Raw genomic sequence first — 15,500 nt, 5'->3', positions numbered from 1 at the left:
ATACATTAAGTTAATATAAAATAAATATAGTTCCACTTTTCACAATAGAAATCATAAAATCTGTTCCTCTGCGCTGTGTAAACGCCCAATGCTACAAGACTTCATTACCCATGATTCCTTTTCTCTGGTATTTCCGGGTAGGTAGTGCTTGACAGCCATATTTGATTCGATTATGCTGTTCTGGCTGCGACAACCAGTTTAGCCAGTTCTTGACAAAAAACAAAAAACAGAAAACGGTGTACTCTCTTCAGTACGAGGCGATCTTTAAGGTTAACCTACGACGAAATCTAGCTGCATCCATAGTAACAACCGTTTATAACCCGTAGTCAACGATGAATCCTGAATAGTAAGTGTTTCTTTTCACACCGATGATGAGCTGTCAGCTTAGCCGCAGCTAGCCGGGGGAAGCTAAGCTGAACTAAGCTAAGCTAACGTTAAATACAAAATGAACGTCAGCTGCTTTGTCTCCTGTGCTAAGCTAGTTCACTGAGGGCTGTATACGCACTATCAAGTGACAGCGTTGTTGTTTATCGCGTTACTCGTGTTTGTTGACATTTTCTGTTTAATATAACACAGTTTTAACTGATTAATTATCTGCGCTTCGTCAGCGGCGTTTGTTAGCTGACTTACAGTGACTTAAATGGAAGGAGCATTAGCAGCTAGTAGGCTAACTGGATAGCTACGTAGCGTTACACTCTTTGAGGATTTTTGTTATTGAGCTCAGTTAGATACACAAGTGACAGATTCTTATTTCAGGACGCAGTCTGCTCAGTAAACATGAATAGAATGTGTTAATCGATCGTTTCGATTTTAACGGTAATTTGGGTGTAATTTATCCGCCGCAAACAGGAAGTTACATTTGCTCGTGATGTGGAGTTAGTTAAGTAACGTCAGTCTCTGTGTTAGTACACCACAGAGCTGCAAATAACTTATATTCTTTATCATGGATCAATCCGGTGATTATCGTGTTATTATCGATTAACTGATTATTCCTAAACTCTATAAAATGTGAGATAATGGTGAAAAAAATGCATATTTCAGTCTAACAGAGCCAAAGGTGACGTCCTCAAACTGCTTGTTTACTCCAACCAAAACAATCTAAAACCCTAAAAATACTCAGTTTAGGGCTTCAACTAACCACTGCTTTCATTGTGGATTAATTTATTGATTGTTATTTTTTAAATAATAGATTAATTGTTTAGTATATTAATGTATTATAAGGCTGCAATTAGTGATTATTTTCATAATTGAGAGATTTGTCCGTTGTTTTCTCGATTAATCATTTAGTCGCTACAAAATGTCCATAATTGGTGGAAAATGTAGATCACTATTTCCCAAAGCCCAAAGTGACGTCAACAAAAATGTCTTGTTTTGTCAGTTTACAATGATAAAAAACAAAGAAAAGCAGCAAATACTCACGTTTAAGAAGCTGGAATCACATCATGTTTTGTATTTTTCTTGATAAATGACTTAAACTATTATACTTTGATAATTAAAAAAACAATCGACCAAATGTATCTTCACTACTACACTACTGGGCTTGGTAAATTGCACAGCTGTTAATAATAAAGTTATAATTACCAACTTTTTTGCAATTATTGATTACTTGACAGATTTGTATGAATTTGGTAATCATGTTATTACACTATTATTCAATGTTGAAACAAGTAGTTTAGCGAGTGAGCGATCCACAGAAGATTTATTGTCAATAATTCTGATAATCTGTGCTGTAATCTTTCAAGTCATTTATCAAGCAAACCTGCCAATCATCATTACCTGGTGTTTATATGAGGATTTGCTGCTTTTCTGTTCATTGTAAACTTAATATTTTGGCGTTTTGTGATTTTCTCTTTTTTTCTGGCATTTTAAATACCAAAAACTAAATCTAAAAAAAAAAACCCATATAGTATAAAATAATTACTGATATAAGTTAAGATAAGATAAGACTTTATTGATCCCCAGAGGGGAAATTTGCATGTTACAGCAGTGCAGGAAACAGGGAAACAGATAAGAACTGGGAGTAATAATTACAAATGAATAAGTTAATGGAATTCAATCTATATACATCATATACATTATATGCCTTGCAATACTTAGGCTATATACATGACCTGACTTGTGGATTATAAAAATTAAAAAAATGTGCAGAAGTAAAGCTTCTGGTAGATGATTATTGTGCTTTATGTTGATGCCAATATGACATTTCAGAGTTTCGGTTCCCACCTTTTTCAGTACTTTACATCGCCGAGCATGAGCACATTTTGTTAATATACTAATAACTGCACAGTAAATAAAGCCAAAATGATCAAATTATTCTTTATACAAGTCAGACTTCAAAGAAAATAGTGATAAGATTCAAATTAAGTTAATTGACTCGTTGTTTTAGCTTGTCAAAAGCATCGTAACCTTTCAGTCTTTACAAGCCTTATGTTGATGATGTGATGTTGTTCTTTGCAGGTGATGAGAAAAAATAAATGTTTTTTTTTCCCCTCCTCTTTCCTCACAGTGACTATTTATTCAAACTGCTCCTGATTGGCGATTCTGGTGTCGGAAAGTCTTGTCTCCTTCTCCGGTTTGCAGTAAGTGTCTGTTTTTTAACTCTCCGTTACATAACAGGCTTTAATTTCTTTTTTCCCTGTCAGCAGTGTGATTGTTGATTACCCTGCAGGTATCATATCTACCGCTCAGACTCACCTGTGTGTTTGTTCTGTCCTAGGATGACACGTACACAGAGAGCTATATCAGTACCATCGGCGTGGACTTCAAGATCAGGACCATCGAGTTGGACGGAAAGACCATAAAACTTCAGATTGTAAGGACAGCGTAGCTTAATAGGACTGTAAACAGATAGGAAGTGATAAGTAGTGATTCACTTTAGCTTGTTTCTTGTGCCAGTTTGGACTGACGGGCTCTGCTTTCTCTTTCGCAGTGGGACACAGCTGGTCAGGAACGGTTCCGCACCATCACATCCAGTTACTACAGAGGAGCTCACGGCATCATAGTCGTTTACGATGTGACAGATCAGGTCAGTGTCGCTCGAGGACCGACGGATTTCGTTTTTATCTACAGTAAAATAGTGGGGCAAATCCCATCCCTAAAATCCTATTAACACCTAGTCATCAATCAGTCACAATAATAGTAATGATGCTTTAATATGTTTTCGTAAGAGAAGACAATATTTAATATATGTAACATTAGGTGTTACCGCAGCACAAGAAACACAAGATCACATACAGCAAAAGATAAAAACTGAACAAAAGAAAACATCGGTGCTAAGAGAAACTACATTCTTTTTTTTCCTTCATGAATCACTATTATGCAACATGTCTGATGATAAGTTGTCACTATTGCACATTAAACACTTGAAACATGATTAAACTGGGGCTGTAAACCCAGTATGTCACTGTCAACTAAATCAAATAATTTCTTAATAAAGTATAAAAAAGACAAATTAGTTGAAGCAATACTTGAATACTTTATTGCCATTTCAACAAGTTGATTGGAATTTGGTGCAGTGCAGCTCAAATACAATATAGTTCATGCATACACATATAATTTCTTCCATATCCAAAAATGATAAAAAAGTACGCCAATAAACGGTAAAAGGCAATAGGGGGAAAAAAGGATTAAAACAGAAAGCTGTGATATGAGAGAGATAGATACAGTACAATACTCATAAGAAGAAAAACAAACAACCTGTAGTGTATTTTCATCATATTTCTGATCAAAACAACAAAGTGAGGTTTTAACTAACTCCTGATGGTGGTTCAAAAGATGTTTGTCATTATTAATATTATATTCTATAAATATTTTAACCTAATAGATACTGTAGTTTTGATGGAAATGTAGATACTTCTGAGGTAGAAAAATGTTTGACATTTTCGATTAGGTTGATAAGTAGTGAGTAATCTTTCATGTGCAGGTGCTGAGACCAAAAAAACTGCAGATACTTTTTAAAAGTATTTTGGAAACAGTACATTGTTTAGCAAAAAGTGCTTTTTATAAACCCAATAAAGAAAAATACATATATAAGGGAGTATTATACAGTGTTGAGAGTCGATGAGAGAATGAATTGTGTCCAAAATATGTACTGAGTGTTTTACAGTGTAAAAATATATAACATAACAGTAACATGGCGGCACAAGAGAAAATAAGCATGTCAGTGCTCTCTGATGGACAAACTATTATATAAGACACTGTTTCTAAATTACAGCAAACATTTCCTATTATAGTATTTCTGTACTGCAATTTCTTGATAATTTTTGGCTTTCATATAAGCTGATTTGTCAGTGTGGTACCAGTGATATTCATTTTTGGACATATTGTCCAACAATACGCACACTCGGGGAAACCTGCAAAAGTTAAAATGGTTAAATGTAAATGTTGCTTTGCACCAGCTGTGTGTAAACTGACGGGAGCTATTTGGCATCATAGCACATCGTAGTAAGCTCATATACTGTGTTGTAAAATGGCAGCAATTAATGAAAAAATGATGCTGTGTGGCAGAAAAACTGCTGTTTTACCATCAGTGAGATCTGAGACGTTTTATGATTTACACACGTACCCTAGAGATGTGTGTTAATATTTCGTTGTTACTTAGAGTCATGTTGTAACTTATCTCTGTGATGCAACATCTTTCTGATCTGTGCAGCTCTTCTGTAATTTACCGCTGGCTTTAATGACTCCGTAGCATTTAGATATCTTGAAAACGCCAGTAAGCTTTATGCTACGTTCAGTGAGTGCGTCCCTCACTTTTTGTCTTTGCCTACTGCATGTATGCAAATCAAATGATAGGCTGTAAAGCATATGTATGCAAAACCATGTATAATAATTCATTGTGCGAATAGCAGTGATTTGCATCTGACGCATCAATGTCGCAGAAGCGGTGCTCGAAAAATTCATCCAGGGTTGGCAGGTCTGGTTTATATGATGGCTGGGGTTATCTAGTCACCCCAAATGCCTTTTGATTGGATAAATATATTTATATGACAACATTTTACAGGGAGAGCAAAGAGGGATTTACACATAAAAACCCTAAAAAGTGACATGTACTTACATATATTTGATATATAACAAGAGATAAGTGGATAAATAACACTTATCAAAATATATATATATTATATATTTATATATATAAAATCAATTATATGTTCAAACTCTAAAGCTCACAGATGCATAGCAGCCTTAGCATGTTCTCTGTCTGTTTTCTTATGTTTTGATGCAGACTGGTTGTCATGGCGGTAAACGTGTGAATGTCTTCAGTGTTTGTATTGATGTTTGTTGTCTTTCTGCCTCCCGTCCTCAGGAGTCCTTCAACAACGTCAAACAGTGGCTACAGGAGATCGACCGCTACGCCAGCGAGAACGTCAACAAGCTGTTAGTAGGCAACAAGTGTGACCTCACAACGAAGAAGGTTGTGGATTATACCACAGCTAAGGTAAGCGGACGGCATGTTAGTCCTGATTCTGTGGCTAAGAGAGCAGTTGTGGTGGAGTGTGCTAGAGAGTGAATGAAGAGAGGGAGTGGTGGCAGTGAGGAAGCAGGTGAATCTGATCAAACACGTTATTTTCTGATTGCTTCACAACGGTTATGTTCTAGAGAACAAACAAACACGCCCATACCCACCCCACACATGTCCGCGCAACCCTGCGGAGGTGTGCCGCAACGCCTGACTAGATCTGAATGCGGCTTTAGAAGTTCATTAGTATGAGTTGTTTCATATTAGGAATTAAAAGTCTGAACCAAATGTGGCATCATTTGGGTCTGTCTCCACTGGTAACACCTGCGGGGGGGTTTTCTGGCTCAAAATGAGGTAAAGGTGGCACCTCAACCATAACCTACTGAACCATATTTCTATTTTTTCGTACAGAAAAATAGATTCAAACATACAGAGTTCAAAGACAGACATGAGAAGTCCAACCAGGCTTCAACAATTAGAAAGTAATTCTATACATCCAAATTATTTTCAGGATCAAACTTTCACCATTTTCAGGTTTGAAAGGTGGCTGTAAAAAGTTTGCACAGAACTCCAACTTGGTTGGACTGAATTCATGTTAGTTAAACTGGATTCCAGCAGTGACTGGTTTTGTTGGTGGGAAGAAAAGTATCATAATGTTCATAGGAACTGCAGTTTATGCTTCAATCTTAATCCTTACATGTGTTTTATATTTTTAGCAGCCATGACAAGCTCTGGTCTCAGTTGGTCAAACTCTTCATTTTCCACTACGGATAGTACCTCAATGTAGGGCGGGGCTTGCAGGGATGACCGCCGCTGATTGGTCAAACACACATAGTGCAGCTGCTTCAACTTGTGTACTGCTTCATTCATAAAACAAGGAAGTACTCTAATATCAATGTAGGAGGACAGGGGGGGGACATTTCTCTTCTTTGATAACGTTAAAAGTAAAGTAAGGTGTGGTTTGTTTGTTTAAAAAAAAAAGAGAGAGAGGCGGCGGTTGAGGGAGGAGAGGGAGTGGTGGTTGATGATTAGCACTCAGCTGATCATTTACTGCAGAGACAGACGCTCTTAGTTTCACTTTCATTTTCCTCCTCTGTATTTCTCCTCTTCATTCATTCATCATGTCCAACTAATGCAGCAGTAAATACAAACAACAACAGGACAAATCTGTGTTTTCCTCATGTGGGAATGCTGCATTTCAAGCACGGTGGCCATTTTTAACTGAGCGAGCAAAAGAGAGGGGGGGGGGGTCCAGCAAGGACAGAGGAGCAGCAGTAGAGAGAAATCAGTGAATGAGAGAAATGACTGACCAATCAGTGGTCTGCAGTGTTTTCATGTCACCTTTTAGTATCAGCTCAGCTCACTTGGAACCTCGACGGAGGTGATACCAAAAAAGTATGTAACAGAAACCAGGTAGAATCCACTTGATCATATGGACACCTGACTGCTGGTTTAAGACACACTTGAAAAATTGTGAACCTGCCCTTTAAGTGGAAACAAAAGGGTAAAACTGCATATTTAGGGGTTCAAATTTGACTTTTTGTCAGATTAAGTTGCAGATGAGAAAAGTTTAGGTATTTTTTAACATAATGAATTTTTACATTATTTTTTTAGGCTTACGGTTGATTCATTAATGTTTAGAATTTAAGTAAACTATTTACAGGACCAGTTAAAAGTTTGGACACTTCCTCATTCAAAGGAAGGGAAACGTGTGTCGAGCATGAAAGTTCACTTGATCTTAGAAACAGTAGTTTGCCAAAAAAAACACTTAACTCAAGGACCACTTACTAGCTTTCAATCACATCTCATGCCCACGATCTTCCTCTGTGAACGGAGTTTGCTCAGTTTAAAAACTGCACATATTCCATCCTCTGAGAGAGATGAAAGCTCTGGAAAAAAGCTAGTAAGTGAACCTTGAGTTGAGTTTTTTGGGGGGACTTGATGTTGCAATTACACCAAAAGTTAGATTATTTTTTTTGTCACATCGTTTAAATCCTTCTTTCACTCACCAGGAATTTGCAGACAACTTGGGGATCCCGTTCCTGGAGACCAGCGCCAAGAGTGCCACCAACGTGGAGCAAGCCTTCATGACTATGGCGGCTGAGATCAAGAAGAGGATGGGCCCCGGGGCCACGGCCGGCGCCTCGGAGAAGTCCAACGTCAAGATCCAGAGCAAGCCAGTCAACACCTCGTCCGGAGGCTGCTGCTGAGACCCGAAAACCCGCCACGACCTGAATCCACCCCGAGCCCACGACCAGTCTCAATGTTACCATGCTCCACAGGGAAAGAAAAGAGAGAGAGAGAGAGAGAGATAGAGAGAGGGAGAGAGGGAGGGAGGGGGGGGGGGAGACAGATGAGGAAGACTTTGAGTGGACTGGTTTGTAATCGCGTGCGCGCAACTACAACACCAGATTCCCACCAAAACCATTTCAAAGTCATCAAAGTCAGCAATAGGACGGTAAGCCCACCCATAACCCACAGAACACACCGGGCTTCTTTTCTTTTTGTTTGTTTCTTTCTTACTCTATCAAAAACACACTCATACTGGAAAAAAACAAACAAACATGTAAACAATTTTTAACAGTCGTGTGAAGTTAACCAATGAAAGAAAACACAAGTATACAGCTTTTTTTTTCTTCTTTTTGTTTTCCCTTATTTTTTGATTTTGTTAAACAGTCACTTTTCTAAAAAAAAAAAAGAAAAAAACACACACACACACAAGTTGTCTTTTATTTAGCTGTGGATAAACAACAGCATGAGTCTGGCCCCCCCCCCTTGAATCTCCTCACATATTATCAATTAGTAAGCACTTCAAATGAAGCACATGCTTAAACCAGCATCATGCATGTTAGAACTGATCACATGCTCTCTCGGCGCATCCGGAACGCGGTCATGAAACGAGGAAACGCTCCGATAACGTCACCTGCTCCAACTTCACAGTGTCGCCCCCCCCCCCCCCCCCCCCTTAAAAAAAAAAACGATGTGCCAGTGCCTTTGTGGCAGGAGTTTTTTTTTTTTTTTCATGACGTGTATGCCTTCGGTGCTCTTGTGTTGTCGGCATACTCTCCCCGCGGTATGCCCTCAGTCGTGACTTCTTAAAGAACCCACTTTGTATGATAGCAGTTAACATTCCTGTATATATATATATTTGGCTCTGTGTGTGTGCTCTGCTGGTATTCATGATACAATAAGCATGTGCTACATTGGGAGACGTAACGTCAGCCGTGTGTTTCTCTGCTAATGTTTCTCAACCAACAGCACAACCACGACAAGAGAAATGAAAATCACCATCATCCCAGCTCGAGAATAATCTATAAACTGTATATATTTATACATAAATGTAAGAAGTGATTTGCAAAATTGTGTAGAGAAGCAAGTGAAGCGAATGACATGATAAATAGCTGGAATTAGTAATCTCGGCACGTGATTTGTGGCTGCGGACATGACATTTTTGTGGCACAATGTCTACTATTAAAACAATGAAGGAGATCTTTGATAACCGTTGGTCTTGCTGGTGTGTTATTTTCTTTCTTCACACTTGTTCTCGGCTTCAGTTCGAGCTTTGTTTCAGTCTTTTTTTTTTTTCCCTTAAGCTGTGAGGAATGATGATCTTTGGCCTACATTTCTCAGGCTGCTGTTTGACACAGCGGCTTGGACTTATACTGGGCCTTTGACTTGACTATACGGTCGTTATTCCCAGTTTTTAAAGGGCAAAATACACTCTAAAGTTATGTCTTAAAAGTGGAAAAGTTGAAATTAATTTCCTCTAAAGATATTTTCTCTTACCTGCCGTAGTTTTTAATGTCATAAAAGGCGTTTGTGTGTGTTTGCGGGCTGTCAGGAGACGTTTTACATCTGTAAACTACAAGTGAGAGTGGCGTGACGGTGGATTGAGCTGCAGGAAGCTGTTTAATCCTATTTCGTGGAGTTTCAGTCAGCAGCATTGTACCTGCAGCAAACACTCAGTAGTGCAGCTACAGGAGCTAATTCTTTAATCAATCCATCCATTTTCTCACATTTATCTGGACCTGGGTCACGTTAATTAAATTAATTATATCATTAGGAATTATGGTTATAGTGCTGTGAAAGTACTGAAAAAAATGATATAATAGTAAATAATTCTAGACCACATCGTCCCTACTGGCTTTATATTATCTTTCTATTATACTATCATACGTCGGCTGGTATTGTGGCTTTTTAAGTGGTAAAAAAGACTTAAATTTAACCCTGAACCCTGCAGGAAAGACAATCAGAGGTGCACAAAAAGGTGCACATCATGGATACATTATGGTTTATTTTGTGCACCTGTATGTGTGAGACATCATATGTTTCAAATAGTACAGTATGTATAAGACAACATCACATTTTTCTCATATTTTCATTTAGTTTCTGATATTAAATTTGGAGAGGTATGGAAGTTAAAAGGCGCCAAAACATAATTGGAAAAATTAAGATTTCTTCAATATTTTGCAGCTCTCTTTTTATTGTAGTGAAGCGATTATTAATAATGTCTAATAATCACTAAGTCAGGACTATCTGTGTTGCTCAAAAAAAAAACATACAGTACAACAATACATGAATAAAGGTAGAATCTGTGGTTTGAAAAAAGTAAAAAACAGAACCAGTTTTGCACACCGCAGCTTTTATACGGATTGTGTGAATTATAGATTAATTGGTCTCAGTTATTTGTCACAAATACTCATCATATTGGTATATCGTCGTATCGTCGTTAAGTTATCAGCAGGTGAAGGCACTTCCTGACTCACACGTTAAACAGTCCAAATCACACAAACACTGCTGCTGCTGACTCTGTTGCCTTTATTTAATTTATTCTCACTTTTAACAAACAAAATTTAAAAAAAAACATTTTTTAGTCTAACATGAGGTAGAAAACCGTAGTGATGCTCCGTTCGACCCACGTTTCCAACATGCTGAAGAATCCCAGACTCAGTCCTACAAACTTCCTTCTATCACAGCTGATCCTCTGATTAAACACAATCAATCCAAGAATAACTCCTCAAAATATTAAGTTGACATCAATTCATAAGTCAGAAGAAAAAAAATTACTTATCATGTGTGTACGAAGCACTTATCACTTCAATAAATCTGCAAATTGTGAAAATATAATTTGCAACCAACACAAAAAAATGGCTCCAACAATTGAATATCTGACATTTTGCTCCTTGATATTTTTAGTATGAAACTTTTAAATATTTAGTTTTCAGCCTCTGAATCTGCAGTTTTTTTTCTTTTACCTTCAACAATAATACATTTGATCCTACATATTTGTTCATTATGTGAAAATTAAATAAAACCAACAAATATCAAGCGTTTCCAACTTCATCACACACAAGTGGACACTTGACTACTCACAACCACCATAAATAAGTCTTGTTACTGGGACGGACCGCCACTCTTGGACCCAAGGTTTGACTCAGACTGCTGGATATTAGCTTTCAGATGAACAAAATGCTGATTTTGTCCTTCATCACTAGAATCACACTTGAAGGAGATCAATTTACTGCCAATATGGAGAGAAGGAGCGATTAAAGCGACCCGTAACTCTTTCAGTTTACATTTGACATGTGAATATATATATATATATATATATATATATATATATATATATATACAGTATATGAATAAAACGTGAAAAAATATGAAGCTGTCCTTTAAGGGCTAGGGCTTTAAATATACCTTCCTCATCCTCTTACTGCAGAGATTAGCAACAAAATAGGCCTTAGTGCGTCTCAGCCGTCCCATATTAACACAAATGCAAAGTTCAGACCATGTAAGACAAAACAAAACATGTCAACTCACCTCCATGTGTGATGTGAAGTTACAGCCGCTCACCACCAGAGGGCAGTGTTGCAGCAGCAGCTGATGATTCTGCTCTTACATCCTCTTCACAAATCTCAAATATGTGTATACAGACTAATATTAAAGCCTCCCTCCACTCAAAAACATGTATTTATTTACTTCTTTTTGCAGAATAACGTGTATGCAGAGTTTGTTTTCATTCATCTGCTGAAGGAGGAAAGTTTCTCTGAACTCACCTTAAATCTCACGTGAACCTACGAGCAGGATTTATGACATCACAGCTAGTTTGGAGCCAATTGTGGTCCAGTATTCAACTAGTAGGAGACATCTTGTGTCCAGCGGTTCAACTTTTTAAATTAACAATATATATTTATATATTATATATATTAAATATATATTTATATATTTACTTTATAGACTGTGTATTTTTACATGGAGGGGGAGATGTCATTCTAGTTTTTAACAGGGTTATTTATCTGTTTTTGTGGAAAACACAAGTTATTACTCACAGCAGAGAGTTTTATAGTCTTAAAACACGTTTGCAACTTACAACTATTTCCATTATTTTCTTGATTCATTGATTAATTATTGTCTTTAAAATGTCAGAAAACAGTGCAAGCTGACGTACTCAAAATGCTTGTTTTATTTTAACAGTCCAACATCCAAAGATATTCAGTTTACTGTCATATATAACAAAGAAAAGCATGAAATACTCACTTTTAAGAAGAATACTTGGTATTTTTGCTTAAAAAATAACTAAAATGATTCATCAATCATCAGAATAGTTGCCAGTTAATTTTCTGTCAATCAACTAATCGTTGCAGCTCTACAGTGATGTAGGAGACATCTTGCACCCAGCAATTAAACTGGAGGAGATCTGTTTTTAAAGAATTTTTAAATACGTCATTTAACTTTTTGTGGAAAACCGAATCAGAAACCAATTATTATTCAAAGCAGAGTATGTTTATATGTCTTTAAACACTTCTGCGCCTCCTGGTCTCCACATGACGGAGGCGGTATGCTGAGGACTGCAGTCTCTCTAAACACAAGAACCACAATCAGTTCAGCTACCCCCCAGCTTTCAGTCACATCACATGGTTTTCATCAGCAGATGGAATTTGCTCTGTTGCTGATGTTGTCGCTCAGCAATTATTCTGATTTCATACACAATACTCATCCTCATCTCTGCCGATTAAGACCATGTGATATGAGTTAATGAAATTATAACGGCTACTGAGCTCACATTTCAACAAATCATCCGTCCAGTCCATCTGCTGATGAAGACAGTGTGATTGGGTTGAAAGCTCTGCCTTGGAGGCGAGTCTGAGATGGAAGATAAGCAGCGTCCAGTGAACCAGACACAGACGGTGACTTCTTGTGTTTTCATGTTTTCATTAAATATTGTGACCATCTGCACTTGTCTTGGATCTTTTTATCTGTAATAATCTTGTAATAAAAGGTTTTATTTTCATCTGCACAGAGCAACTAAAATATGAAGAGTTTAAACAGTAAAAAAAGATCATTAAAAGTGGGACTGCAACTAAGGATTATTTTCATTATCGATTTATCTTCCCATCACATTCTCAATTAATCGTTTTGCCAAAAAAAAAAAAAGCCAGAAAATTGTGAACAATGCCTGTTCAGCTCATGGTGACATCAACAGTTCAAAGACATTCAGTTTACTGTCATGACTGACAAAGAAAAGCTTCAAATCATCACATCTGAGAAGCTCAAACGAGTAAACATTTGCTTTTTTTGCTTAAAAATTTACTAAAACATTTAATGAATTACCAAAATAGTTGCTGATTAATTTTCTGTCGACTAATCAAGTAATCTATGAAGCAAATTAAAAGTATAAAATGGTGTTTGCACTTTAAAACAGTAAGTGACAGTATGTATAGTTGCAGCCAGTGCAGATCAAAGTGTTGAGAAGTTTGATGACCTGGAGGTGGAAACTAATGCTCTAATATGCTAATGCTCCGGTCGATTATACATCTTCATGTCTGGGATAAAAAAAAATGTCTTGTAGTGTGAGATTTTCAGTCTCTGGTTTAGTGAAACAGTCACACAGTGTTTCATAAACAGGGTTTTCTGTGTGAACGTGTCTTCCTCCTTTTACTAGATCACTCTGATTAATGTTAAACAAGCGTAAAAGTTGTTTTAAAAAGGAAAGAGACAGGGAGTATGAGGTCGGCCCTGTGTGGTTTCTTCTCTCTGCCCTCCCTGGTCTGAGGCTGAACCCCTGATTTGTTTTCAGCTGCAAAACAAAACTCAGAGTGAGCGAGTGTGCAGACGGAGAGAGAGAGAGAGATGTTTTGGTGCGAGCTACTGAAGGAATGGGAGGGAGCAGTGGAGTAGCTGGGTCTGTTTTCCGGCTTTGCTTGTAGCTGGTTGCCAGGTGATGATGACAGGGATGGAGTGTGGAGCGGAGGGAGGGGGAGGAGGGGGGACTGGACCATCTGTGACAGCTGCAGAGGCTGCAGCCTTTCACCCCGCTGCTGCAGGGAGGGAGGGAGGAGGGGAGGGAGGTGAGTCCATGTGTGAAGTTCTGTCTCACAGTCAGTCTGCTGACCAGCTGATCTGTCTGATGGCTCGCTGTAAAGAAACAGACCTGCAGTGTCACACAGCTGTCAGCGTGAACTGACGCCCGCACACACACTTAAACCAAGACTACACCCTAAAATGTAATGATTTACTTTATGGTGACTTGCTTTTTGTCCCCAAAATGTAGGTGAGTCCCCACATGTGACTGTAAACATATATACTACTGCAACCATCTGAATACAATTACTGCACATTTAATCATGTTTAATTTCCACTATATTTAATCATTCTGAATCTCACCATGTAACTTTTAACTGAGAGAACTTTAGCCTGATTATACACTAAAGTACTATTATTGCAACAGAAGGGTTCATGGAGTGTTAAGTGTTTGGAAAGGCCGAGGCTAAATGGACGTGTCAGAGGATAGCAAGACTGCCACAGAAAGAAAAAGACCAGTTGAAGAAGTGTGAAAAAGTGTTGATTGTCCAGCTCTCAGCAGGTGTGCGAAGGCAGAAGTGCCTCCAGGAAAGAAACACGAGAAGTAACAAACAATGGGCTAGCTATTGAATTTTAATTGCTTCTTCGAGTGAAGTAACGCTTTATAGCTTTTATGATAGTGACTCTATATCTGTTTGTTCCACTTTGCCTTTTCACTATTTGTCTAACACATTTAACACAGAGTCCGCATGCACAAGTAATGCTCTGAGTTTTATTAAAGTGTGACAATATTTTAAGAGATTTTTGTCTCATTTGTCAGAGTGGCATTGCAAAATTGTCACGACAGTCCCCTCAACGTGAGAAATACAAGTACACACATACTTCGTCACTCATTTCCCCGAGACTGACCCTAACCCTAAACTTACCTTAACCTTGAACCCTCACCGTAAATGTAATGATTCACTTAATGGGGACTTGTTTGTTGTCTCCAAAAGGTAGGCGAGTCCCCACAATGTGACTGTAAATATTGATGTCCCCTCAACATAGTGATACAAGGACACACACACACACACACACACACTTGTATTAAAACCAGCAGCATGCTCCAAACAAAATCTGGTTTGTTGTGTCTGACTGATGTCTTCAAATAAAACCACATTCCTCTGCAGGACCTGATTCCTTGTCACGCTTCTATCACTTTTTGTTCATTTAAAAAAATAAAATAAAATAAAATGTGACAACACACAAAACATTCGACAATATGAAACATAAAAAGACATAACAGAAAACAACATCCAATATATAACATGAAACTGTAACATAGCTGAGGTTGACAGAGGAATCTGTGTCTTTGCTGTTTTGTTGGCTCTGTTTTCTGCTGTACTTGATCCACATACATCCTCCAGGCATTTACTCAGCATATAAACAGCAACATGCTCTTCCTAACTGAGCATCACTGTTTCATATGAGTGAGTTTCAGCATGTGTGGAAGTTAACCCCTTCCTGACTTGGTTTCACCCCTGCTCTGTGCAAACTGTGCTGGTGTTTCTGTGGACTGATGAATACAGAGATTTACCACTTTTACTGTCTTTAGAGTTGTTTGGCAAACAAGTCTGATCTGATTTGAAGGTGGTGACAGATCAACCTTCAAATCTTGGCCTTGTTTCCCAAAAAGCATCCTGAAGGACGGGTTCACAACAGTCAAGAGCCCAAATGAACATGTTTTTTTTGCTGTAATCAT

At 37.9% G+C, this 15,500-nt stretch overlaps 1 protein-coding gene across 1 annotated transcript; it reads left to right on the top strand.

Annotated features, from left to right (window-relative positions):
* The first annotated feature begins 152 nt into the window (after nucleotides 1-152).
* LOC137180301 (ras-related protein ORAB-1) lies at nucleotides 153-8,419 on the top strand. The gene is made up of 6 exons (XM_067585617.1): nucleotides 153-346; nucleotides 2,507-2,579; nucleotides 2,717-2,812; nucleotides 2,930-3,025; nucleotides 5,306-5,437; nucleotides 7,471-8,419. The coding sequence occupies exons 1-6, from the start codon at nucleotides 333-335 to the stop codon at nucleotides 7,666-7,668; spliced, it is 609 nt and encodes a 202-aa protein (XP_067441718.1). The 5' UTR covers nucleotides 153-332; the 3' UTR covers nucleotides 7,669-8,419.
* Nucleotides 8,420-15,500: the final 7,081 nt, after the last annotated feature.

Source organism: Thunnus thynnus, chromosome 3, assembly GCF_963924715.1.
Source record: "Thunnus thynnus chromosome 3, fThuThy2.1, whole genome shotgun sequence".
NCBI lineage: Eukaryota > Metazoa > Chordata > Actinopteri > Scombriformes > Scombridae > Thunnus > Thunnus thynnus.
Note: the sequence above shows the minus strand (reverse complement) of the source record. Positions and strands in the feature narration are given on the sequence as shown.

What these genes read in the sequence shown, in the direction of transcription:
- LOC137180301 (XM_067585617.1), top strand. An exon ending in TTTACGATGTGACAGATCAG is followed by an intron (nt 3,026 to 5,305) that starts GTCAGTGTCGCT and finishes TCCCGTCCTCAG; the next exon opens with GAGTCCTTCAACAACGTCAA. An exon ending in TGGATTATACCACAGCTAAG is followed by an intron (nt 5,438 to 7,470) that starts GTAAGCGGACGG and finishes TTCACTCACCAG; the next exon opens with GAATTTGCAGACAACTTGGG.